Genomic DNA, 27,407 nt, shown 5'->3' on the forward strand with positions numbered 1-27,407 from the left:
GGCGAAGGCACTATAGAAGACAAGCAAATATTAGTCTTTTTTTTTTTTTTTGGAGAAATGTCTGTTCATGTCTTCTGCCCATTTTTTGACATGATTATCTGTTTTGCATACAAATGGCTAACAGACACATGAAAAACTGTTCATCATCACTAGCCATCAGGGAGATTCAATCAAAACCACATTGAGATGCCACCTTACACCAGTTAGAATGGCCAAAATTAGCAAGACAGGAAACAACGTATGTTGGAGAGGATGTGGAGAAAGGGGAACCCTCTTCCACTGTTGGTGGGAATGCAAGTTGGTGCAGCCACTTTGGAAAAGTGTGGAGATTCCCTTTTTTTTTTTTTTAAGATTTTATTTATTTATTTATTTATCAGATAGAGATCACAAGTAGGCAGAGAGGCAGGCAGAGAGAGAGGGGTAAGCAGACTCCCCACTGAGCAGAGAACCTGATGTGGGGCTTGATCCCAGGACCCTGAGATCATGACCCGAGCCGAAGGCAGAGGTTTAACCCACTGAGCCACCCAGGTGCCCCCTGAAAAGAAATTTAAAAGAATAAATAAAAAATTTTAAAAAGGTAAAAAAATAAAAAATATTCATTTTAAAAGATATATTGCTTATATACTAATATTTTTTAATTTATTACATTTATTTTGCATTAATCAATCTTTGAAACAATATTTATTTGCATATTTCCTTGGAAAGTAGTAAATATTATTTGTGGAAGGGAAACCTGAAGTACAGAATGGCTCAAACTACTTTACCAAAGACATGTCACCAGAAGTCATAACTAAATATTTATGTTGAATATTGGGAATTGAGTGAAAAAGACACTAAAAAACATGCTAGTTTTCAAATATATATAAATATTAAGCTCTTTTATGGCAGTAAAAATAACTACAATTTATTATGATTTTTAGAAAATATGTGTCTGAAGGTTCATTGAGATCCTTTATCTAATTTATGTTTCAGTTTCATAAATACACTGTGTGGTTTGAATTTTCAAAATCAACTGATAAAAATCAATAGTCATTTCAGAGGAAGTCATGAGGAGTGTTGTAGACCTAACCTAACAGAAAGAGAAATCTCAGAATGATAATTTTTTTACCTAGGGAAGACTACAAATTACCTTGTCCAAGTTAAAAATTCAATAAGAGAGTTTCAGTAAAGAGAGTAGATATTGTTTAAAAGTGCTAAGATTAAAAATCTTATGAAGCTATATTTAGGAATCTTAGTGTTAAGGTGCATGTGCCTGCTATGCCAACAACAAACAAAAAATCCAATTACAAAATCTGGTAAATCTGTACAAGGAAGTCATGAGCTAAATATGAAGCCAATTAAAATGAAGCATAACTTAGAACATATGATAGGTTATAATTTTGAAACCCATTTGACATTTGGAACCATTTCCTCGGAATGACTTAGAGCTGATATTTATTCATTGTGTCCAAGCACATGTCTTGAATATACAGCACTGAAAAAGTTATATAATAATATAAATAGCTATTTATTTTCAAATTCTAATCAACATATAAAGCATAGAAGTATTAATCACATTTGCAGAAAATAATTAAAATTCTATTAAGCTTATAACAGCTTTAAAATAATGACACAGTTGACAAGTTTGGAGGTTGGCTGGGAAATGGATGTGTAAGAGCATAAATTGTTATCAGAACTTAATAGCAGTACATAGATACTACCTAAACATGATAAATCTAAAAATGAAGCTTAAGAAGCTATTTTAGGGACACCTGAGTGGCTCAATCAGTTAAGCATCTGACTTCGCTCAGGTCATGATCTCAAAGTCCTGGAATTGAACCCCAAGTCTGCTCTGTGCTGGCCAGGGAGTCTGCTTCTCTCTCTGTCCTTATACCTGCCCATGCTCTCTCTCTCTCTCCTCAGATAAATAAATAAAATCTTTCTTTAAAAAAAAGAAGATATTTTACAAGTTACAAGAGTAACCACTAGACAAACTGAAAGTAATGATGCAGCTAATAATAGCTGAATGATAAGGACAATGAGTGAAGCAGGGGTATATGTAAGTTAGATAAACCTTTGACTTTTATAACATTATAAATCCAGAAGTAAGAGTTTTAAGCATATTACTTAAAAGTGTTTAAGAACTACTAGAAGAGTTAAAAACAAATAATTTTAAATGGTTAGTGTGTTTTTATGAATTAGTGGGGTAGAAGACCTTTTTTTGTTACATACACTGTTAAGTGCCATTTGATTTTTTTGCACTACACAATAAACAAATGTACCATCATATTATTGTAAAGATTTTCCCATCACTAATGTGCTTGTCTTTGGTCTCTGTGCAGCTGTATCGCCTATGCTGGGCTCTTCGGAACAGTACAGAGGAACGAATTGATTTAGATCCAGAAGAGATAAGACGTGAAGAAGCTGATGGTGATGGTGATGAATGTAATACCTGGTTTACATTTGGTTTTCATGTGGAAACTCTATGTGCCTGAATTACTTCTGTTTGCTTTATTTTTTAATGCCAGTAAATTCAGTTTCTGAAAAAGCTATTAGATTTATCGCAAACTGAAACTTTAAAATCTTACCTCCCCAAAACAAGACAAGACAACTCTTTACAAATAAAATATCCCCATTCATCTGCCTATCCATCAGTCTGTCTGTCGATTCATCCATCATCCATCCATGGATCTGTGTTCCAGCTCTGAGGTGAAAATCAATTCCAGTCTCTCCTGTTCCTGGTAACATATTAAATGTTCAACAAATCAAACTTGATTGATCGTGATTAGGTGTACCTAGCATCTAGTCCCACCTTTTTATCCAAACTTGTTTCTCACTATTCTCTTCAATATACCCTCCATTCCAGCCAAGCAGATTTCTTCACTTTTTCCCCACATATACCAAGCTCTTTAGAATATTTTTACCTCTCCTCTCTAAGAGAAAAAAGTTATCCTTTGAAACTAGGTTCTAATCTCATTTCCTTCAAGGAAACTTCAACAAACATCCCTGTGGATCCTTGTTTACCTGTTTGTTTGTTGTTTTTTTTTGAAAGTCTGCTTTGGTATTTTTATTTTGATTGTGTGGTTAGAATGACAACCATTGTATTAATCTGGTGCTGGAAGTGAGGCACCTTTGTTGTAAAGTGAATTTGTTTCTTTTTATTATTATTGCTACATTCAGTTAGCTTGAGATATGTTCTAGAAAATCCTGTTTTGTTTCAGTAAGAAACAAATCAGAGTGGAAGATATACCTGGTATTTTTTTTGTTAATTTTTTTTTATTTTAATAAACATATAATGTATTTTTATCCCCAGGGGTACAGGTCTGTGAATCGCCATATACCTGGTATTTTTAAAACCATTGACAAAGTTTAGCACTTCAGGAAATGTTGTCTGGAACTATACATAATTGTTTCATTTGGTTTGGCTTAGATTCCTCAAATCTAGGGGAGGATAAATGTTATTCTACTCCTTTTAGATTTTTATATCAGTGTTCCTGAGTAAGACTGTCTTATATAGTTTTCCTTCTTTATACTTTTTCTGATTTTGGTATTAAAATCATAGTGTTCTATAGAATGAATTAGAAATATTTCAATAAGATTGAAATGATTTCTGCATTGAAATTTTGGTATTTTGCTAATTATACCATTAGGCATTAGGGCCTAGTGAATGTGTGCATATGTGTGTGTGTGTGTGTGTAAGAGAGAAAAGGAGAGGCTATAGAGGTATTTAGAGGTTTCATTTCTTGGTTAATCAGTTTGAGAAAATTATATTTTCTAGGATTGTGTCCATTTAGTACACATTTTAAATATATTGACATAAAGTTGTTCATAATATTTATTGGCTTTTCCATTTCTACTACCTCTGTAGCTATTTCCTTTTGACTCCTAATATAATTTTTTGTGATTTCTCTTTTTTCTTGATAAATCTTACTAAAGAATTGTCTATTTTACTTTTCTTTTACTTTTTTTATTATATTATGTTAGTCACCATGTATACACCATACATCATTACATTTCTTTTAAAAAACTGTTGGGGCGCCTGGGTGGCTCAGTGGATTAAAGCCTCTGCCTTTGGCTCGGGTCGTGGTCCCAGGGTCCTAGGATCGAGCCCCGCATGGGGCTCTCTGCTCAGCAGTGAGCCTGTTTCCTCCTCTCTCTCTCTGCTTGTCTCTCTGCCTACTTGTGATCTCTATCTGTCCAATAAATAAATAAAATCTTTAAAATAAAAAAATTGTTTATTTAAGAGAGAGTGTGTGAGCAGGGGGAGGGGCAAAGGAAGAGGGAGACAAGCAGACTCCCAACTGAGCAGGGAGACTTATGTAGGGCTTGATCTCACGACCCTGAGATCATGACCTGAGCCACAATCAAGAGTTGGACTCTTAACTGACTGAGCCACTCAGTTCTCCTTATTTTACTTTTCTTAAAGAACTAATTTTGGGTTTTGTTATTATTCTCTATTGTTATCCTTCTTTTCTATTTTATTACCCTCTTTTCTCTTTTGCATACCCTTCCATTTACATTATTTAGGTTTGTTCTGTTGTTATTTTTTTCTAATTTATTTTTTAAGATTGTATTTATTTATTTGAGAGAGAGAAAAAGAGCATCTGAGAGAGAGAGCACGAGTGGGGAATGGGGCAAAGGGAGAAGGAGAAGCAGATTTCCTGCTGAGAGAGCCTGATGCTGATGCAGGCCTTGATCCCAAGACCCTGAGATTATGACCTGAATGGAAGGTAGATACTTAACCAACTGAGTACCCAGGTGTCCCTATTTTTTCTAATTTAAATTTAATATTACTTAATTAATTTTCAGGCTCCCTTCTTTTATAATGTGAGTAAGTAAAGCTAGGCATTTTCCTCAAAGTAATGCTTTGCTACATTTCACAGTTTTTAATTTGTAGAATTTTCTTTACCATTTGTTTACAAGAATAGTCTTACCTTCATTATGGTTTTTCAAAGACATTTGAATTTAGAATTATGTTCTAAATTTTTTTTAAGATTTTATTTATTTATTTGAGAGAGAGACAGAGAGAGAAAAGGACAGAGTACAAGGGGTGGGGAGGGGCAAGGGAAAGAGAAAAGCAGAATCCCCATTGAGCAGGAAGCCTGATGCAGGTTCAGCTGGATCCCAGGTCATGGAGATCATGACCTGAGCTGAGGGCAGATACTTAAGGGACTGAGCCACCCAGGCTCCCCTCAACTTTTTTCTTTAACGAATATTTTGCATCAAGTTCCTAAAGTTTTCCATTTCTTTCAAACTTGTAGAAACTCTTCCAGTTGCAATAAACAATGATACTATTTCTTGTCTGGTTAGATGGAATTCATAAGTAGGCCCGCTTTCTGCTATGTTTGCTAGCAATGTCTCTGGAAAAAAAAAAAAAAGGCCTTCAAAGCAGTGCCCAAACCCTTTATTGTGGGAAAACCAGTATTTTCCCACAGTTGACATTTAAACCAACAAATACAACCCATAATTTTTGAAACATTTCTATAATGCAGCCTAAAGTCTGCCTTTAGTTAGCTTGCTCCTTTTTCTATAACAAGCAAAAAGTAATAATAATTCTTTTTTTTTTATTTTAAAGAAATGATTTAATTTACATCAAAACAAATACATTCATTGTAAACAGAGTAGCAAACTAACACTGAATCCTGGCAAGTGTTATTTTTTTTAATTTTTTATTTATTTTCAGCGTAACAGTATTCATTGTTTTTTCACCACACCCTAAATTTTCTAATGCAGGAACAAAAAACCTTGTACTTAGAGCTTTTTGTATTTTTATCAGTTTACCTTTGGGATAAATTTTGAGAAGTTTAAGTTTTGGGTCAAAGGGTTAATAACTAAGCAATTTTGCTGTACACTGCCAAATTCACATCCATGAGAGTTGAGTCATGGTTTCCTAGCACCAGTGTGTGGGAGTACCTGCTTCCACACAAACTAATATAGTATATTGTGAAATTTTTTAATTTTTGTCACTGACAGATGAGTAGTGGTATCTCAGTATCATTTTATTTCAAAGTTCTATTTTTTTGTTGTTTCACGTTTTTATTTAAGTCCTAGTTAGGGTGGATGGGTGGTACAGTCAGTTAATTGTTCAACTCTTGATTTTGACTCAGGTCATGATCTCAGTGTTATGAGATTGAGCCCGGTGTGGAGCTCTGTGCTCAGTGCAGCATCTGCTTAAAATTCTCTCTCTCTCCCTCTGCCCTTCCCACTTGCGCTTTCTCTCTTTTTAAAATAATTAAATAAAATCTTTTTTAGAAATTAATAAATTCTAGGGCACTTGGGTGGCTCAGTCAGTAAAGCATCTGCCTTTGGCTTAGGTGATGATCTCAGGGTCCTAGGGTAGAGCCCCACATCAGGCTCTTTGCTCAATGGGAAGTCTGCTTCTCCCCCTCCCTCTGCCTGCTGTTCTTCCTGCTTGTGTTCTCTCTTTCTGTCAAATGCATAAATAAGATCTTTAATAATAGGGGCGCCTGGGTGGCTCAGTGGGTTAAAGCCTCTGCCTTCGGCTCAGGTCATGATCCCAGAGTCCTGGGATCGAGCCCCACGTCTGGCTCTCTGCTCCGCGGGGAGCCTGCTCCCCACCTCTCTCTCTGCCTGCCTCTCTGCCTACTTGTGATCTCTGTCAAATAAATAAATAAAATCTTTTAAAAAAAGTCTTTAATAATAAATAAATTTATTATATAAATTATTAATAAATAATTGTTTATTTTAAAGAGTGTGATTTTTTATTTACTTATTTATTTTGTTTATTTGTTTATTTAAGAGAGTGTGTTTATTATATAAATTAAAAATAAATTTATTAATTTAAAAATTAATAAATTCTAGTTAGTCAACATACAGTGTAATATTGGTTTCTGGTGTAGAATTTAGTGACTCATCACTTACATATAACACTCAGTGCTCAACATAACAAGTGCCCTCCTTAATTCTCATCGCCCATTCAGGCTATCCCCTACCCACCACCCCTCCAACAACCTTCAGTTTGTTCTCTATGGTTGAGCCTCTTATAGTTTGCCTCCTTCTCTTTTTTTTCCTCTCCCCCATGTTCATCTGTCTTGTTTCTTAAATTCCACATCTGAGTGAAATCATGTCATATTTCTATTTCTCTGACTGACTTATTTCACTTAGCATAATACACTGTAGCTCCATCCAAGTCATTGCAAAAGGCAAGATTTCATTCTTTTTGATGGTTGAGTAATATTGCATTTTATATATATCTCTATAGATAGATAGATAAATGATAGATAGATAGATATAGTCACATCTTTATCCTTTCAAATTTCTCTTTTTTGAGTGAATTTAATAACAGTTTATCTATGTATGCATGTGTCTACATGGAGTTAATGGAAGCCTTCTTTATTTTTAAAGTCCATTATATATTAAGAATATTAAACCCCTCGTGGTATAAGATGCAAATGTTTTTCTCCACTTTGTCACTTGTTTTTACTTTATTTATTGAAATTTATACAATGCAAAAGTTTTCTCTTTTTATATAATCAAAGTTATCTATGTTTTTCTCAAGGATTCTTCCAATACTTCAAAGTGGCTGTAATCATTCATTACAGTCATCTATACTACATTTACAGAGGTTTTATTTCCCATGTTCTGTGATCATTTGCTTGTCCTTTTTTTTTGTTTCAGATAATCCTGAGGAACCCCGTGGATGCCTCAGGAAAGCTTTTGACTTATTCTGTGGTTTGCAGAAGACAGGCCACAAACTGACCAAAGAGGAGGAAGAAGCCCAGAAAAAGAAGCTGAGAGACACATCTGAGAAGCCTTTATGGAAAACTATAGTGAATGTCAATGCCATTCTCCTCCTGGCAGTGGCTGTCTTTGTCCATGGCTATTTTGCCTGAACTCTATCTGAGCCACTAAATATTTATTAAGCAAAGGATAATTTTATTGATTTTTTTTCACTTTTTGAGTTTGTTATGTTTCAAAAGGGAGGTAATTTCAAAAGGGAGAAAGAAATTGGTAATTTTATCATATGAGATGACTACAGACCTGATTTTTAGCTTTTGTTATTCCTTTGTGTCAATAAAGAAACAGTCTATTTCGAAAGCCAGGGAGCTGACTCTATATGTGTGTGTAAACTAGGAGGATTTGGTCTAAAAAAAATTTTTATAGTTCACCTAGTAGATTGCCCTACCTTATTCTTGCTTTCTGTTTCCAGATATTATCACTTAGAAGGAATGCCTCTTCCAATTCTGCCTCACGTAGTGACCTCCTCATCTATAAAACAGTGACCTCCCAACCTCACTTTACTGACCTCAAGGAAAATAGAAATATTTCCTAATGGTTGAGGGGAAGAGAACCACAAATGTCTGCTGTAAATATTTTTGTGAATTTACTGGAAATTATTAGCTTATGTCTTAAATAATATTTTAAATATTTTTTGAATATTTTTGTGAATTTACTGGAAACTGTCAATATTTTTTTGAATTTACTGGAAATTATTAGCTTATGTCTTAAAGCCATCTTCCAATAAATGTTAGCATATTAAGTCATTGATTTGATAAACTACTTTATAAAATTAATTCACATATCATAAAATGCATCTAATTAAAGTTTACAATTCAGTGGGACTCCAGGGTGCCTCAGATGGTCGAGCGTTTGACTCAGCTTCAACTCAGGTCATGATCTCAGGGTTGTGGGGTCCAGCTCCACCCTTAGCATAGAGTCTGCTTCTCTCCTTTCCCCCCTCCCTCTCCCTCTGCCCCTCCCCAAGTTGCATGCTTTCTCTCTGTCTCTAAAATAAGTGAATAAGGGGAACCTGAATGGCTTAGTTGGTTAAGTGTTGGACTGTTTGTTACAGCTCAGACCATGATCTCATGGTCATGAGACCAAATTCCACACTGGGCTTTGAGCTCAGCTCAGAGTCTGCTGGAGAGTCTCTGCCTCTCCTTCTCTCTCTGTCCCTTCCCCCACTCTCTTACTCTCTCTCAAATAAATAAATAAATTATTTTTCCTTCTACTTCAATTTATTTTTTATTTAATTTCTTTTCAGTGTAACAGATTTCATTGTTTATGCACCACACCCAGTGCTCCATGCAATACGTGCCCTCCGTAATACCCACCACCTGGCTCCCCCAACCTCGCACTGCCCGCCCCTTCAAAACCCTCAGATTGTTTTTCAGAGTCCATAGTCCCTCGTGGTTCATCTCCTCCTCCAGTTTCCCTCAACTCCCTTCTCCTCTCCATCTCCCCATGTCCTCTGTGTTATTTCTTATGCTCCACAAATAAGTGAAACCATATGATAATTGACTCTCTCTGCTTATTTCACTCAGCATCATCTCTTCCAGTCCCGTCCATGTTGCTACAAAAGTTGGGTATTCATCCTTTCTGATGGAGGCATAATACTCCATAGTGCATATGGACCACAACTTCCTTATCCATTCGTCCGTTGAAGGGCATCTTGGTTCTTTCCACAGTTTGGTGACCATGGCCATTGTTGCTGCTATGAACATTGATTCATGGCCCTTCTTTTCACCACATCTGTATCTTTGGGGTAAATACCCAGTAGTGCGATTGCAGGGTCATAGGGAAGCTCTATTTTCAATTTCTTAAGGAATCTCCACACTGTTCTCCAAAGTGGCTGCACCAACTTGCATTCCCACCAACAGTGGAAGAGGGTTCCCCTTTCTCCACATCCTCTCCAACACACCTTGTTTCCTGTCTTGCTAATTTTGGCCATTCTAACTGGTGTAAGGTGGCATCTCAATGTGGTTTTAATTTGAATCTCCCTGATGGCTAGTGATGATGAACATTTTTTCATGTATCTGATAACCATTTGTAAGTCTTCATTGGAGAAGTGTCTGTTCATGTCTTCTGCCCATTTTTTGACATGATTATCTGTTTTGTGTGTGTTGAGTTTGAGAAGTTCTTTATAGAACCTGGATATCAGCCTTTTGTCTGTACTGTCATTTGCAAATATCTTCTCCCATTCTGTGGGTTGCCTCTTTGTTTCATTGACTGTTTCCTTTGCTGTGCAGAAGCTTTTGATCTTGATGAAGTCCCAAAAGTTCATTTTTGCTTTTGTTTCCTTTGCCTTTGGAGACATATCTTGAAAGAAGTTGCTGTGGCTGATATTGAGTTAATAATGTGTTTTCTTTCTTTAAAAGAGTCATTGAATTACTGTCTGGAAATAAGAACCTTGACCACTGCTGCATATTACATGCAAAAAGATATTTCATTCAAATCACATTCCTAACTATAAAAGCTAAAACCAGAAGAAATCTAGAAAAATTATGAAAGATTATCTTTATATCCTTGGAATAGACAATGTCTTTGTAGAAAGAACATTAAAAATACTAAGAATACACACTAATCCAAAAGAAAAGAGAGAAAGCCCAAATTAATAAAATTATGAATGAAAAGGGAGAGATCACAACTAACACCAAGGAAGTAGAAATGATCATCAGAAGCTATTATCAACAGTTATATGCCAATAAGCTAAGCAACCTAGATGAAATGGATGCATTCCTGGAAAACTATAAACTCCCAAAATTGAACCAGGAAGAAATTGACACACTGAATAGACCAATATCCAGTAACGAGATTGAAGCAGTGATCAAAAACCTCCCAAAAAACAAGAGCCCAGGACCTGACGGATTCCCTGGGGAATTCTATCAAACTTTCAAAGAAGAAATAATACCTATTCTCCTAAAGCTGTTTCAAAAAATTGAAGCAGAAGGAAAACTTCCAGACTCTTTTTATGAAGCCAGCATTACCCTGATCCCCAAACCAGGCAAAGACCCTACCAAAAAGGAGAATTTCAGACCGATATCACTGATGAATATGGATGCTAAGATTCTCAACAAGATCCTAGCAAACAGGATCCAACAGCACATTAAAAAGATTATCCACCATGACCAGGTGGGATTCATCCCTGGGTTACAAGGATGGTTCAACATTCGCAAATCAATCAATGTGATAGAACAAATCAATAAGAGAAGAGAGAAGAACCACATGATCCTCTCCATTGATGCAGAAAAAGCTTTTGACAAAATCCAGCATCCGTTCCTGATTAAAACGCTTCAAAGTATAGGGATAGAGGGAACATTCCTGAACTTCATCAAATCTATCTATGAAAAACCCACAGCAAATATCATCCTCAATGGGAAAAAGCTTGCAGCCTTCCCATTGAGATCAGGAACACGACAAGGATGCCCACTCTCACCACTCTTGTTCAACATAGTATTAAAAGTCCTAGCAACAGCAATCAGACAACAAAGAGAAATAAAAGGTATCCAAATTGGCAAGGAAGAAGTCAAACTCTCTCTCTTCGCAGATGACATGATTCTTTATATGGAAAACCCGAAAGACTCCACCCCCAAACTACTAGAACTCATACAGCAATTCAGTAATGTAGCAGGATACAAAGTCAATGTCCAGAAATCAGTGGCTTTCTTATACACTAACAATGAAAATACAGAAAGGCGAATTAGAGAATCGATTCCATTTACTATAGCACCAAAAACCATAAGATACCTCGGAATAAACCTAACCAAAGAGGTTAAAGATCTGTACTCGAGGAACTACAGAACACTCCTAAAAGAAATTGAAGAAGACACAAAAAGATGGAAGACCATTCCATGCTCTTGGATCGGAAGAATAAACATCGTTAAAATGTCTATACTGCCCAGAGCAATCTATACTTTTAATGCCATTCCAATCAAAATTCCACCAGTATTTTTCAAAGAGCTGGAGCAAATAATACTAAAATTTGTATGGAATCAGAAGAGACCCCGAATTGCTAAGGAAATGTTGAAAAACAAAAATAAAACTGGTGGCATCACGTTACCTGATTTCAAGCTTTACTACAAAGCTGTGATCACCAAGACAGCATGGTACTGGCATAAAAACAGACACATGGACCAGTGGAACAGAGTAGAGAGCCCAGATATGGACCCTCAACTCTATGGTCAAATAATCTTTGACAAAACAGGAAAAAATATCCAGTGGAAAAAAGACAGTCTCTTCAATAAATGGTGCTGGGAAAACTGGACAGCTATATGTAGAAAAATGAAACTCGACCATTCTCTTACACCATACACAAAGATAAACTCGAAATGGATAAAAGACCTCAACGTGAGACGGGAATCCATCAGAATCCTCGAGGAGAACATAGGCAGTAACCTCTTTGATATCAGCCACAGCAACTTCTTTCAAGATATGTCTCCAAAGGCGAAGGAAACAAAGGCAAAGATGAACTTCTGGGACTTCATCAAGATAAAAAGCTTCTGCACAGCAAAAGAAACAGTCATCAAAACAAAGAGGCAACCCACGGAATGGGAGAAGATATTTGCAAATGAAAGTACAGATAAAAGGTTGATATCCAGGATCTATAAAGAACTCCTCAAACTCAACACACACAAAACAGATAATCATATTAAAAAATGGGCAGAAGATATGAACAGACACTTCTCCAATGAAGACATACAAATGGCTACCAGACACATGAAAAAATGTTCATCATCACTAGCCATCAGGGAGATTCAAATCAAAACCACATTGAGATACCACCTTACACCAGTTAGAATGGCCAAAATTAGCAAGACAGGAAACAACGTGTGTTGGAGAGGATGTGGAGAAAGGGGAACCCTCTTACACTGTTGGTGGGAATGCAAACTGGTGCAGCCACTTTGGAGAACAGTGTGGAGATTCCTCAGGAAATTAAAAATAGAGCTTCCCTATGACCCTGCAATTGCACTGCTGGGTATTTACCCCAAAGATACAGATGTAGTGAAAAGAAGGGCCATCTGTACCCCAATGTTTATAGCAGCAATGGCCACGGTCGCCAAACTGTGGAAAGAACCAAGATGCCCTTCAACGGATGAATGGATAAGGAAGATGTGGTCCATATACACTATGGAGTATTATGCCTCCATCAGAAAGGACGAATACCCAACTTTTGTAGCAACATGGACAGGACTGGAAGAGATTATGCTGAGTGAAATAAGTCAAACAGAGAAAGTCAAGTATCATATGGTTTCACTTATTGGTGGAGCATATCAAATAATATAGAGGACAAGGGTAGATGGAGAGGAGAAGGGAGTTGAGGGAAATTGGAAGGGGAGGTGAACCATGAGAGACTATGGACTCTGAAAAACAACCTGAGGGTTTTGAAGGGGCGGGGTGGGAGGGTGGGGGAACCAGGTGGTGGGTATTAGGGAGGGCACAGATTGCATGGAGCACTGGGTGTGGTGAAAAAACAATGAATACTGTTACGCTGAAAATAAATAAAAAATTAAAAAAAAAAAAAAAAAAAAAAAAAGCTTCTGCATAGCAAAAGAAACAGTCATCAAAACAAAGAGGCAACCCACGGAATGGGAGAAGATATTTGCAAATGACAGTACAGATAAAAGGTTGATATCCAGGTTCTATAAAGAACTCCTCAAACTCAACACACACAAAACAGATAATCATATTAAAAAATGGGCAGAAGATATGAACAGACACTTCTCCAATGAAGACATACAAATGGCTACCAGACACATGAAAAAATGTTCATCATCACTAGCCATCAGGGAGATTCAAATCAAAACCACATTGAGATACCAACTTACACCAGTTAGAATGGCCAAAATTAGCAAGACAGGAAACAACGTGTGTTGGAGAGGATGTGGAGAAAGGGGAGCCCTCTTACACTGTTGGTGGGAATGCAAACTCGTGCAGCCACTTTGGAGAACAGTGTGGAGATTCCTCAGGAAATTAAAAATAGGTCTTCCCTATGACCCTGCAATTGCACTGCTGGGTATTTACCCCAAAGATACAGATGTAGTGAAAAGAAGGGCCATCTGTACCCCAGTGTTTATAGCAGCAATGGCCACGGTCGCCAAACTGTGGAAAGAACCAAGATGCCCTTCAACGGATGAATGGATAAGGAAGATGTGGTCCATATACACTATGGAGTATTATGCCTCCATCAGAAAGGACGAATACCCAACTTTTGTAGCAACATGGACAGGACTGGAAGAGATTATGCTGAGTGAAATAAGTCAAACAGAGAAAGTCAAGTATCATATGGTTTCACTTATTGGTGGAGCATAACAAATAATATAGAGGACAAGGGTAGATGGAGAGGAGAAGGGAGTTGAGGGAAATTGGAAGGGGAGGTGAACCATGAGAGACTATGGACTCTGAAAAACAACCTGAGGGTTTTGAAGGGGCGGGGTGGGAGGGTGGGGGAACCAGGTGGTGGGTATTAGGGAGGGCACAGATTGCATGGAGCACTGGGTGTGGTGAAAAAACAATGAATACTGTTACGCTGAAAATAAATAAAAAATTTAATAAATAAAAAAAAATACTAAGAATAAGAGAAAAAATGATACCTCAGACAACATCAAAATTGATAACTATTTTTCCAGCTTTATTAAGATAAAAATAACATGTAATACTGTATAAGTTTAAGGTGTAAAGTGTTTTCATTTTATACACACACGCTTTCAGAAATGTTTGCCACAATAACATTAATTAACACTTTCTTCACCTCAGATAATTACCATTTTGGATCTGTTGTTATGGCAAAAACATTAAAGCTCTAGTCTCATAACAAATTCAAGTATATAATATAATATTGTTAATTACAATCACCATTCTGTAGATTAGATTTTCTGGAACTTATTTGTCTTATAACTGGAAGTTTGTATCCTTGGACAACTATCTCCCCACTTTCCCTATGCCTTTCCCTGGGCAGTCACCAATAAACTCACTGTTTCTATGAGTTTGATGTTTTCAGATTCCACATATAAGTAAGGTCATCTTTTTCTGTCTGACATTTTTCACTTAGCATAACGCCCTCAAGATCTATCTATGTTGTCACAAAAGATAAGATTTACTTCTTTATAGGATTGAATAATATTCCTCTGTTTGTGTGTGTGTAACATTTTCTTTATCCATTCATCTATCAAGGGACACTTAGTTTGTTCCCACGTCAACCAAAAAATTGTGCAATGGAAATAGGAGTGCAGATATTTCTTCAAGATAGTGATTTCGTCTCCTTTGAGCATATACTCAGAAGAGGGATTGTTGGGTCATATGGTAATTCTATTTTCAATTTTTTGGGGAACCTCCATATATTTTATGCTGTGGCCATACCAATTTACATTCCCACCAAGAGTACACAAGGGTTCCATTTGCCCCACATCCTCACCAGAATTTATATCTTGTCTCTTTTATAATAGCTATTCTAACAGGCTTGAGCAATACCTCATTGTTATTTTTTCTGCATTTATTTTATTTTATTTTATTTTATTTTATTTTATTTTATTTTCAGTGTTCCAAAATTCACTGTTTATGCACCATACACAGTGCTCCATGCAATACATACCCTCCTTAATACCCACCACCAGGCTGTTGTGATTTTGACTTGCATTTCCTTCATGATTACTGTGTTAAGCACCTTTTCATGTACTTGTTGGTCATGTGTCTATCTCCTTTCAAAAGTGTCCTCAAGTAGTCTGCCATTTTTTAAATTGAATTGTTTGGTTTTTTGCTAGTGAGTGGTATAAGTTCTTCTTATATTTTGGGTATTAACCCCTAATCAGATATATGATTTACAAAATTTTCTCTCATTCCATGGGCTATCTTCTCATTTTGTTTATTGTTTCTTATGCTGTGCAAAACTAAAGAAGTTTGGTCAAGGCATGCTTTCCCTTAGCTGACCCCAGGGTCTAGTGATAGGTTCCAAGGTTCCAAATAGGGGCTGTGTCCCTGCCTTGGAAAGGCTGGGAGCGGGGCTTCATTGCACAAAATACTGTGGGAGAGCTGGGGGTTGGGTTCCTGAATGCACCATAATCGCTGTATGAAATATTAAAAAGTCTAAAGTGAAAAAAAAAAACTAAAAAATTTTAGTTTAATGTGGTCCCACTTGGTTTTTGCTTTTGTCGCTTATGTCATATGAAAAAAATTGTTGCCAAGACCAGTGTCAAGAATGTTTGCCCTGTATTCATCTAGGATTTTTATGTTTCGGGCCTTATATTTAAGTCCATAATCCATTTTGAGTTAATTTTTGTGAATGGTGTAAGATACAGGTCAAATTTCACTTTTTGGCATGTGGATATCCAATTTTCCCCACATCTTTTATTGAAAGACTATTTTTCCCCAATTGAATATTCTTGGCTCCTTCTTGACTCTCTGGACTCTCAAGCCGGGTTCTATTGATTTCCCTGTCTGTGTTTATACTAGTGCCATACTGTTCTCACTATTGTAGCTTTATAATAGCTTGAAATCAAGAAGTGTGATGCCACTAACTTTGTTCTTCATCCTCATAATTTTTTTGCCTGTTCAGAATCTTTTGTGTTTGCATATGAATTTTAGCATTATTTATTTTATTTATGTGAAAAAGGTCATTGGAACTTTGATAGAAATGAAGTGAAACTGTCAATTACTTTGGGGAGTATAATATTTTGGGTAAAATTTTTAGTAAAATATAAATTCTTCTGATCCATGAGCATAAGCTATCTTTCCATTTATTTGTATCTTCTTCAGTTTCTTTCATCAGTGTCTTACAGTTTTTGGTGTATAGATCTTTCATTTCCTTGGTTAAATTTATTCCTAAGTATTTTATTGTTTTGATGTTATTATAAATGATATTATTTTCTTTTTCTTTTTCAGGTAGTTTACTGTTAGTATGTACAAATACAACTGATTTTTGTATCTTGATTGTTCTATCTTTAAACTTTTACTAGATTTTTTTATTAGGCCTAGGAGTGTTTCAGAGTCTTTCAAATTTTCTGTATACAAAAATCATGTTACCAGTAACAAAGATATGTTTACCTCTTCCTTTCCAATCTGCATGACTTTTATTTCTTTTTCTCACCTAAATGCTCTGCCTAAGACTTCCAGTACTATGTGAGTGGTGAGAATAGGAACACTTATTTTCTCCTTGATCTTAAAGGAAAAGCTTCAGACTTTCACCATTGAGCAGTATGATGTTACCTGTGAGTTTTTCATATATGGTCCTTGATACCTAATTTACTGAGAGATTTTATCATGAAGGAATGTTGAATGTTGTTAAATGCATTTTATGTATATATTGAGATGATCATATGATTTTCTCTTCATCCCATTAATGTAATATATCGCATTTATTTGTCAGGTATGTTGAACTATCCTAGCACCCAGGGATAAATCCAACTTGACCATGGACACCATCCTTTTAATGCACTATTGAAGTCAGTTTACTAGTATGTTGCTGACAATATTTGCACCTATATTCATCAGGGATGTTGGCCTGTAGTCTTCATTTCTCATAGTATCTTCATTTAGCTTTGGCAACAGGGTGATGCTGGCTTTATAAGTAGGAGTGTTCCCTCCTTTTCAATTTCTTGTAAAAGTTTGAGAAGAATTGGCATTAATTTTTCTTTAAATGTTTGGTAGAATTCACCCGAGAAGCCATTTGATTCTGAACATTTCTTTGTTGGAAGGTTTTTTTTAATAATTTTTTATTAACATATAATGTATTATTAGCCCCAGGGGTACAGGTCTGTGAATCGCCAGGTTTACACACTTCACAGCACTCACCATAGCACAAACCTTCCCCAATGTCAAAGAGGTTGCTGCCTGAGTTCTCCTCAAGGATTTTGATGGATTCCTTTCTCACATTGAGGTCCTTCATCCATTTTGAGTCTATTTTCATGTGTGGTGTAAGGAAATGATCCAGTTTCATTTTTCTGCATGTGGCTGTCCAATTTTCCCAACACCATTTGTTGAAGAGACCGTCTTGTTTCCACTGGACATTCTTTCCTGCTTTGTTGAAGATTAGGTGACCATAGAGTTGAGGGTCTATTTCTGGGCTCTCTATTCTGTTCCACTGATCCATGTGTCTGTATTTGTGCCAGTACCATACTTTCTTGATGATGACAGCTTTGTAATAGAGCTTGAAGTCTGGAATTGTGATGCCACCAACTTTGGCTTTCTTTTTCAACATTCCTCTGGCTATTCGAGGTCTTTTCTGGTTCCATATAAATTTTAGGATTATTTGTTCCATTTCTTTGAAAAAATGGATGGGATTTTGATAGGGATTGCATTAAACATGTAGATTGCTTTAGGTAGCATAGACATTTTCACAATATTTGTTCTTCCAATCCAGGAGCATGGAACATTTTTCCATTTCTTTGTGTCTTCCTCAATTTCTTTCATGAGTACCTTATAGTTTTCTGAGTATGGATTCTTTGCCTCTTTGGTTAGGTTTATTCCTAGGTATCTTATGGTTTTGGGTGCAATTGTAAATGGGATTGACTCCTTAATTTTGCTTTCTTCTGTCTTGTTGGTATAAAGAAATGCAACTGATCTCTGTGCATTGATTTTATATCCTGACACTTTACTGAATTCCTATACAAGTTCTAGCAGTTTTGGAGTGGAGTCTTTTGGGTTTTCCACATATAGTATCATATCATCTGCAAAGAGTGATAGTTTGACTTCTTCTTTGCTGATTTGGATGCTATTAATTTCTTTTTGTTGTCTGATTGCTGAGGCTAGGACTTCTAGTACTGTGGTGAATAGCAGTGGTGATAATGGACATTCCTGCTGTGTTCTTGACCTTAGCAGAAAAACTCTAAGTTTTTCTCCATTGAGAAAGATATTCGCTGTGGGTTTTTCATAGATGGCTTTGATGATATTGAGGTATGTACCCTCTATCCCTACACTTTGAAGAGTTTTGATCAAGAAAGGATGCTGTACTTTGTCAAATGCTTTTTCAGCATCTATTGAGAGTACCATGTGGTTCTTGCTCTTTCTTTTATTAATGTATTGTATCACATTGATTTATTTGCAGATGTTGAACCAATCTTGCAGCCCTGGATTAAATCCCACTTGGTCGTGGTGAATAATCCTTTTAATGTACTGTTGGATCCTATTGGCCAGTACTTTGGTGAGAATTTTCACATCTGTGTTCATCAAGGATATTGGTCTGTAATTCTCTTTTTTGAGGGGGTCTTTGCTGGCTTTGGGATCAAGGTAATGCTGGCCTCATAAAATGAGTTTGGAAGTTTTCCTTCCATTTCTATTTTTTGGAACAGTTTCAGGGGAATAGGAATTAATTCTTCCTTAAATGTTTGGTAGGATTACCCTGGGAAGCCGTCTGGCCCTGGGGTCTTATTTTTGGGGTATTTTTGATGACTGCTTCAACCTCCTTACTGGTTATGGGTCTGTTCAGGTTTTCTATTTCTTCCTGGTTCAGTTGTGGTAGTTTATACGTCTCTAGGAGTGCATCCATTTCTTCCAGATTGTCAAATTTGCTGGCATATAGTTGCTCATAATATGTTCTTATAATTGTTTATATTTCTTTGGTGTTGGTTGTGATCTCTCCTCTTTCATTCATGATTTTATTAATTTGGGTCTTTTCTCTTTTCTTTTTGATAAGTCTGGCCAGGATTTTATCAGTCATTAATTCTTTCAAAGAACCAGCTCCTAGTTTCATTGATTTGTTCTACTGTGGGGTTTTTTTTCCTTTGTTTGTTTCTATTTCATTGATCTCTGCTCTGATCTTTACGATTTCTCTTCTCCTGCTGGGTTTAGGTTTTATTTGGTGTTCTTTCTCCAGCTCCTTTAGGTGTAGGGTTAGGTTGTGTATTTGAGACCCTTCTTGTTTCTTGAGAAAGGCTTGTATCACTATATGTTTCCCTCTCAGGACTGCCTTTGCTGTGTCCCACAGATTTTGAACAGTTGTGTTTTCATTATCATTTGTTTCTATGAATTTTTTCAATTCTTCTTTAATTTCCTGGTTGACCCATTCATTCTTTAGGAGGATGCTCTTTAGTCTCCATGTACTTGGGTTCTTTCCAAATTTCCTCTTGTGATTGACTTCTAGCTTTAGAGCATTGTGGTCTGAAAATATGCAGGGAATGATCCCAGTCTTCTGATACCGGTTGACACCTGATTGATGACCCAGGATGTGATCTATTCTGGAGAACGTTCCACGTGCACTAGAGAAGAATGTGTATTCTGTTGCTTTGGGATGGAATGTTCTGAATAAATCTGTGATGTCCATCTGGTCCAGTGTGTCATTTAAGACCTTTATGTCCTTGTTTGATGTTTTGCTTGGATGATCTATCCATTTCAGTGAGGGGAGTGTTAAAGTCCTCTACTATTATTGTATTATTGTGGATGTGTTTCTTTGATTTTGTTATTAATTGGTTTATATAGTTGGCTGCTCTCACATTAGGAACATAGATAATCAAAATTGTTAGGTCTTCTTGTTGGACAGACCCTTTGAGTATAATATAGTGGCCCTTCTCATCTCTTATTATAGTCTTTGGCTTAAGATCTAATTTATCTGATAGAAGGATTGCCACCCCAGCTTTCTTTTGATGGCCATTAGCATGATAAACTGTTTTCCACCCCTTCACTTTAAGTCTGGAGGTGTCTTTGGGTCTAAAATGAGTTTCTTGTAGACCGCATATTCATGGGTTTTGTCTTTTTATCCATTCTGATACCCTGCATTCAGGGTAACTATTGAAAGATACAAATTTAGTGCCATTGTATTGCCTATAAGGTGATTGTCACTGTACATTGTCTCTGTTTCTTTCTGATCTACTACTTTTAGGGTCTCTCTTTGTTTAGAGGACCCCTTTCAATATTTCCTGTAGAGCTGGTTTGGTGTTTACAAATTCTTTTAGTTTTTGTTTGTCCTGGAAGCTTTTTATCTCTCCTTCTATTTTCAATGATAGGCTAACTGGATATAGTATTCTTGGCTGCATGTTTTTCTCATTTAGTGCTCTGAATATATCATGCCAGTTCTTTCTGACCTGCCAGGTCTCTGTGGACAAGTCTGCTGCCAATCTAATGTTTTTACCCTTGTATGTTACAGACTTCTTGTCCCGGGCTGCTTTCAGGATTTTATCTTTGTCGCTAAGACTGTAAATTTTACCATTAGATGATGGGGTGTGGACCTATTCTTATTGATTTTGAGGGGTTTCTTTGCACCTCCTGGAATTTGATGCTTGTTCCCTTTGCCATATTAGGGAAATTCTCTACAATAATTCTCTCCAATATACCTTCTGCACCCCACCTCTTCTTCTTCCAGAATCCCCATTATTCTAATGTTGTTTCATCTTATGGTATCACTTATCTCTCGAATTCTCCCCTTGTGGTCCAGTAGTTGTTCGTCTCTGTTTTGCTCAGCTTCTTTATTCTCTGTCATTTTGTCTTCTATATCACTAATTCTCTCTTTTGCCTCATTTATCCTAGCAGTAAGAGCCTTCATTTTCTATTGTACCCCATTAATACCTTTTTTTTTAATTTCAACTTAGTTAGATTTTAGTCCTTTCATTTCTCCAGAAAGGGATTTTATTTCTCCAGACAGGATTTCTCTAATATCTTCCATGCCTTTTTCAAGCCCAGCTAGCACCTTGAGAATTGTCATTCTGAACTCTAGATCTGCCATATTGACAATGGCCATATTGATTAGGTCCCTAGACTTTGGTATTGCCTCTTGTTCTTTTTTTTGTGGTGAGTTTTTCAGCCTTGTCATTTTATGCAGATAAGAATATATGAACGAGAGAATGAAATACTGAATGGGTAGCAACGACCCCAGAAAAATGTGTTAACCAAATCAGAAGAGACCCTAAACTGTGGGGAGAAGAAAGGGGGTAAAAATAAGTTCAAATTTTTTTTAAATTTAAAAATATATATATATATATATATGTATATATATATATATTAGACTGGTGAATAGAACAGAGCCGCCCACTTGATTTTGGGTGTATTTTGCTCTTAGAAGAAACTCCCAAAATTTATTTATATATATATATATATACATATATATATATACACAAAAAAAAATAAGGGTAAACATGACGAAGGGATGGAATATGACTGTAAAGATGAAAATTTTTAAAAATTCTAAAAAAGGAGTTGATAAGTTGGTTGGGAAAAAAAAGTGGAGAGAATTTTCTCAGGCTGAACACTAGAACAAAGTCCTATGCTAGATTTAGGGTATATTTTGATCTATTAGAAGAAGTTGTATCCCAAAATTTTTTAGAAGAAAAACCCTACATGTATACAAAAAGAAAGTTAGATACAGTAAAGTTTAGATACAGTTAGATACAATGAAGTTTCAAAAAGATTTTTAAGAAAGTTACTATTAAGATAAGCTAGTTTTTAAAAGTTAAAAGAGGATAGAGTGGAAGTTTTAAAAAATTAGAATAAGAAAAAAATTTTAATTCAAAAAATTTTTTTAATTTTTAAAAATAAAAATTAAAAGAATAAAAAAATAAAATTAAAAAATTTAATTTACTTTGCAAGACTAAAGAATCATGGGGAGAAAGCCATGCATTCCATGCTTTGTTCTCCCCTCCTCTGGAATTCCACTCTTGTCCTTGAACAGTGATCTTTGTCTTGGCTGAATGTTCTTGCTGATCTCCTGGGGGAGGGGCCTGTTGTAGTGATTATCAAGTGTCTTTGCCCAAGGCAGAATTGTACTGCCCTTGCCAGGGACTGGGCTAAGTAATCTGCTTGGGTTCACTCTCGGGAGCTTTTGTTCCCTGAATGCTTTCTGTAGAGCTCTGGAGGACGGGAATGAAAATGATGGCCTCCCAATCTCTGGCCAAGAGGAGCCAAGAGCTAGGGCCTCACTCCTCAGCGCACTCTCAGAGAAAAGCACTCAATCACTCCTGTCTCCCAGGTCTCTGGCCACACTCCAAACTCACCCAGCCTGTGACCAAACGTTTCTGTCTCTGGCAAACAGCCCTGTTTGGAGTCTCCAAACTCTGCAGATTTCTGCTGCTCTGCTCTTCCAGGGAGCTCTCCCCAGATCTGCCACAAAGAGCAGTGGCCTGACTGTGCCACAGATCACAGTTTAAGGTAACTCCAAGCTGAGAGCTCACTCCTCAGCTCCATCTCTATAGTCAGCTTCCCCTCTCTAATACCTGTGAGTTCTGCTACACTCAGACATGCCCAATCCTTCTGTGACCCCACAGGACCTAAGACCATGCTGTCCCCGCAAGAGCTCCACCCCTGCTTAGTCTCTGGAGCAATGTCCCTCAGTGTAGCAGACTTTTAAAACTTCTGATTTTGTGCTCCATTGCTCCACTGCTTGCTGGCAGCCAGCCCCTCCCCCCACAGTCTATCTTCCTGTCGCTTTGGATTCACTTCTCCGCACATTCTACCTTTCGGAAAGTGGTTGATTTTCTGTTTCTAGAATTGCTGCTCTTCTTCTCTTTGATCTCCTGTTGGATTTGTCAATTTTTCAGTTCTATACCCATCTTCCATTTCAGGGGAAAAAAAATAGCTCTTCTTTGTACTCCTTTATACTTCCTCTGTACTCCTTACTGGCCCCTGGTCACCCAAATGACTTAGTCTGTCCTAAAAAGACATTATGCATTGAAAGTAGAATTACCTCATATTTACTAGAGATCTTGAGGTTGACATCATCTCCTTTGCTACCTTTTATTCAATTTGCCAGACTCCATTCTCATCTTTTTTGGCTCCTATTTCCTAATCCACATCTTGTGCCAACTAAAGCTTACCACATGTATGGTCAGTACTTAGAATATCTAGAAAACAAGATACCCAGATATTACATTTTTTAATTTTTTATTAGTATTAAAGTAATGCATTTTAATTTATGGGACTAAATGAAGCTTAATATAACATCTGTTTCGCATCTTTCAGCTATGTATCTTTCATACCCTTTACAAAGTGATATAGTCACATCCAGAGGAGGTAGGTAGATGCTATAAGCACCAAGGTCCCCATTTTTCAAAGAGAAAAATACACAGTTGAGACAAAATAATTTACCACAGTATACACATGAATCATTGGCAATGCCAGAAACTTAATCCAGGACAATCTACTTTGTGCTCATTTCATCCACCTGCTTTCAATCCTTTCCCTTTATCTTCTCAAAGCTCAAAAATACCACAAACTTCACATGAAACTGAGTCTGCTGAGTAATGCCAGCCACATGAAATTCTCCATGTTTGCCTCTTCTGTGCCTCACTTAAGGGCAATATGGAGGGTGTATCAAATAGTGTCCTACCTTCTAAAAGAACAAGCCATCCCTTTGTCTGTTGAATCATGTATATGCCTAGAAAGCACTCTCAGCAACACAGAATCTCATATTCCAGCTCTTTCCTAAACTAGCTTGAAGTCGGTCAACACTAATGTTGTAAATTTTTCTTAATTTCAAAGTTTATATTACAACATAATTGAGATTTCATAGGTGGGACTAAAAGAATTTAATTAATTAATTACAATTATATTTTAAAACGTCTCCCTAGGTTGAACAAATATACTTCTGTCAACTGAAAGTGTTCAATGTTACCACTCAGAACAGAGACCACCTACCCTAACTTTGGTCAATAGATGATCACCACTTAAGACACCCCAAAAAGGAAAGGCTGTGGTCACATGAACTCATGGAGAGAAGAATCTTGGGATAATTGTTACCGTGTTACAGGAGAGTGTGGCTGCTTTGAGAAGACAGATGCCCTAAGAGGTACATTTGTTCTATTATGTGAGATAGATCAGTAAGCTCATTTGTCAACATCCATGCTGTGGGGAAGAGTGGCCTCTAGAAAATGCCTTCCAATTGATGAAATTCATCAGAATGTGTACTCGGTACTTTGTGCAGAAACACACACACACACACACACACACACACACACACACATAGATTAACCAAGGCCCAGGCTTACATAAAAATAAAGCAAGTATTTATAAGTAAGTGCCCAAATCATACCTTTGGTCCATAAGCATTGCTGAGTGCCCAAGACATTCTACACACAGCAAATGACAAGTGAAATCGCAAACATAAAGAACTCACCACAGACATTTTAAAGAAAGCCAGAAAATCCCCTTGACTCAAGATTATCCACTTTCCATACTGGCCTAAGGCTGGTGCCTGGGTTCCTCCATTTGGGGTAAGTTCTGCCATCCTCAAGCTTTCCCTTCAAAGAGCAAAGCACCCAGGACAGGGACCCTATCAAGTTCCCACCTTCAGCTTCAATGCATTTCATGTTTATCAGATTGATTTTTCTTGTGCCAGGAAAAACTTGGCAAGGATATGATGAGAGGGTAAATATTTTTCTTAAGAAAAGATGGGCAGAAGGTCATGAAGGGAAAAGAGCATGAGCCAGGGAGACCACAATGTTAAAATAATATTCAATAATCACAAACAACACTGACATTCTGAATCTACCTGAGAAAAACTTACATCACACATGGCAGGGCTTCTTTCTTGGTGCTCATTTTCCTGGACATGACTGAGTTGGGCTTTCCTTATGCAGCTCTAATATGTACAGCTGATGATATCAAACACATAAGTTAACAGCAAATTAATGATTTTCTTTAGTTAGCCTAGTAATTACAGCTGTACACACTTATCAACAAGGCAAAATTTACAACTGACTGGCTTACCACCAGCTTAACACCACAGAATAGAACTAAAGGAGGCAGAGTAAAATTTCTGGCCTTCCTGAACACAACCTGCCACAGAAGGCAAGGCTCAGGCAAAAAATGCATGGCAGAAAACAGCCACAGACAGCAGGATGATGCCATTGATGTTCACTACTGTTCGCCACAAAGGCTTCTCAGAGGTGTCTGTCATCTTTAGCTTCATAGCTTCCTCTTCTTCCTTTGTCATCTTGGGGCCTGTCTGCTGGTCCAAGCCACAAAATAGGTCATAAGCCTGCCTGAAGCATCCTTTTTTCTCCTCAGGAACTTCTGTGTCAGGGAAAAGGTAAAAAAGGATGGTTAGATACAGAAGAAGGAGGTACAAGGAAAGGTTTCAGGAAAGACACCACAAAAGGGAAACATCTGCAGTCTGCAGACATTTCCCAATTTTCTTATTTGCAAGGATGGAAATGGTACAAAATGTTTGAATGAACTTAATTATAAGACGATGGCAATAGATGGATTCTACATCTTTATGATTAACTAAATTAAGCCTATCTCTACCAGACCAATGCAAATACCAATGCAATAAATTTTGACTTAGAGAAAGTCAGAATCAACCAGGAAATTATAGTCTATGAGAAGAAATGTTAACAATGGGCTGGGAAACTATGACATAGAACAACATGGAAAATATACCTCTGAATCACATAAAAATATATCTGTTTACCACATCACTGGAAAGCAGTGAGACTTGTATGACTCAGGAGCATATTAGCTATACCTGAAAGTTCCAAATCTTTACAACAGATCCAGCCATGTGGTAATGATTGGTCTGAATACTCCCTGATACAGGCTAGCAACAATGAACAATTCTAGAGCTTAAGATCTGATGTTGCATAACAATATTGCTGAATCAGACCACCTAACTGATCCTGCCATTCAAAGTGGGTGCCAACCAAGGGAACTTATTCTCTACTCTGAGCCAAGGTTTGGCATTAATGGAATCCCAGGTCTACAGCTCACTAGATATGAAATCAAGCCCACTGTGTTTTCAACACTGTAGTCAAAGACTACTGATCTATACTCTCCCATTTTTAAGAGTCACAGACTTTTAGAATTGCAAATAACCTTAGTAATTAAGCACATACATATACTAGAATCAAAACTCAGGTTTATGGTTTTGTTAATTCACCTGTCTTATCTTCAAGTTCAGGTAAAATGTGGATAAATAATACCTTCTTCATTATAAGATTTTATGAGAGAATGCCCAGTGTGTAATAGATGTCAAGAAGTAATAATGTCCTTCTATTCTCTTTTCTCTCATGCACATAAAAAAGAGAGGTAAGTCTCCATGTACCCCTCCACTTTGGCCATCCCACCAAAATAGAATCATGGAGAAGGAATAACAGTTGTTGGACTCACTGACCAGCCCAAGGGAGAAATGAGTGGTTATCTGAGTGGCCTTGAGAAAGTCTTTATATCTCATTTTCCCCATCTGTAAAGTTGGAAGAATTATATTTGTGTTATCTACCTTAAAAGTAAGATATGGTGCTAAAATTAATCACTAGAGTAAGGTATTCATAATTAAAATATGTCATGATCATATCATAATCAATCATGATGACAATGACAGTGATGATAACAATATAGGGTTGAAGATATAGCTTCTCGCTCCTGCTTCTCAGATAATGGAGATGGTGACATCCATTATCTATAAAAAACCCTCAAGAGATCTTAATTTATTTTACTTTAATGAGCCAGGACCTTCCATCTGTTTTCACCATGAGTTGACCAAGAAACAACAGAATTCAAGAGTTGTCATGAACCTCAGAAGTCACTAAGCCAATTTTCTAGCCAGCAGGAATCTCCTTTATGGAATCTCTGATAGATGTACACTTGCTGCTCACCCTTTTCAAATCAACTCAGAAAATTCTTCCTTAGTAGCAATCGTAATGGTAATAATTATAACCAATTCTTATAAAGAAGCATTATCTCTTTCAATATTCCCAACAGTGCTATAAGGTATAGGCTATCATTTAGAATGCTTTTATATTAAGAACCTAAGCTTTAGAAAAAAATGGAATCATTTG

The 27,407-nt window shown here is 36.8% G+C and overlaps 2 protein-coding genes across 2 annotated transcripts in view; one reads left to right on the forward strand and one right to left on the reverse strand.

Annotated features, from left to right (window-relative positions):
• The window catches only part of LOC308354475 (solute carrier family 5 member 4), a gene marked incomplete at both ends in the record, with an annotated part of 44,774 nt that extends 36,942 nt beyond the window's left edge, over positions 1 to 7,832 (forward strand). Inside the window, 2 exons of the mRNA XM_080821945.1 lie at positions 2,322 to 2,424; positions 7,618 to 7,832. Coding sequence (XP_080678071.1) covers positions 2,322 to 2,424; positions 7,618 to 7,832 — 318 coding nt within the window. The remainder of the gene's footprint in view (positions 1 to 2,321; positions 2,425 to 7,617) is intronic.
• Positions 7,833 to 25,426: 17,594 nt separating this feature from the next.
• SLC5A1 (solute carrier family 5 member 1) overlaps positions 25,427 to 27,407 on the reverse strand; it is a gene marked incomplete at its 3' end in the record, with an annotated part of 41,515 nt that continues 39,534 nt past the window's right edge. Inside the window, exon 13 of the mRNA XM_080821977.1 lies at positions 25,427 to 25,644. Within this exon, the coding sequence (XP_080678103.1) occupies positions 25,427 to 25,644 (218 nt within the window). The remainder of the gene's footprint in view (positions 25,645 to 27,407) is intronic.

The sequence above is a fragment of the Martes martes genome (genome assembly GCF_963455335.1).
Source record: "Martes martes genome assembly, chromosome: 13".
In the NCBI taxonomy this organism is placed as follows: Eukaryota; Metazoa; Chordata; class Mammalia; order Carnivora; family Mustelidae; genus Martes; species Martes martes.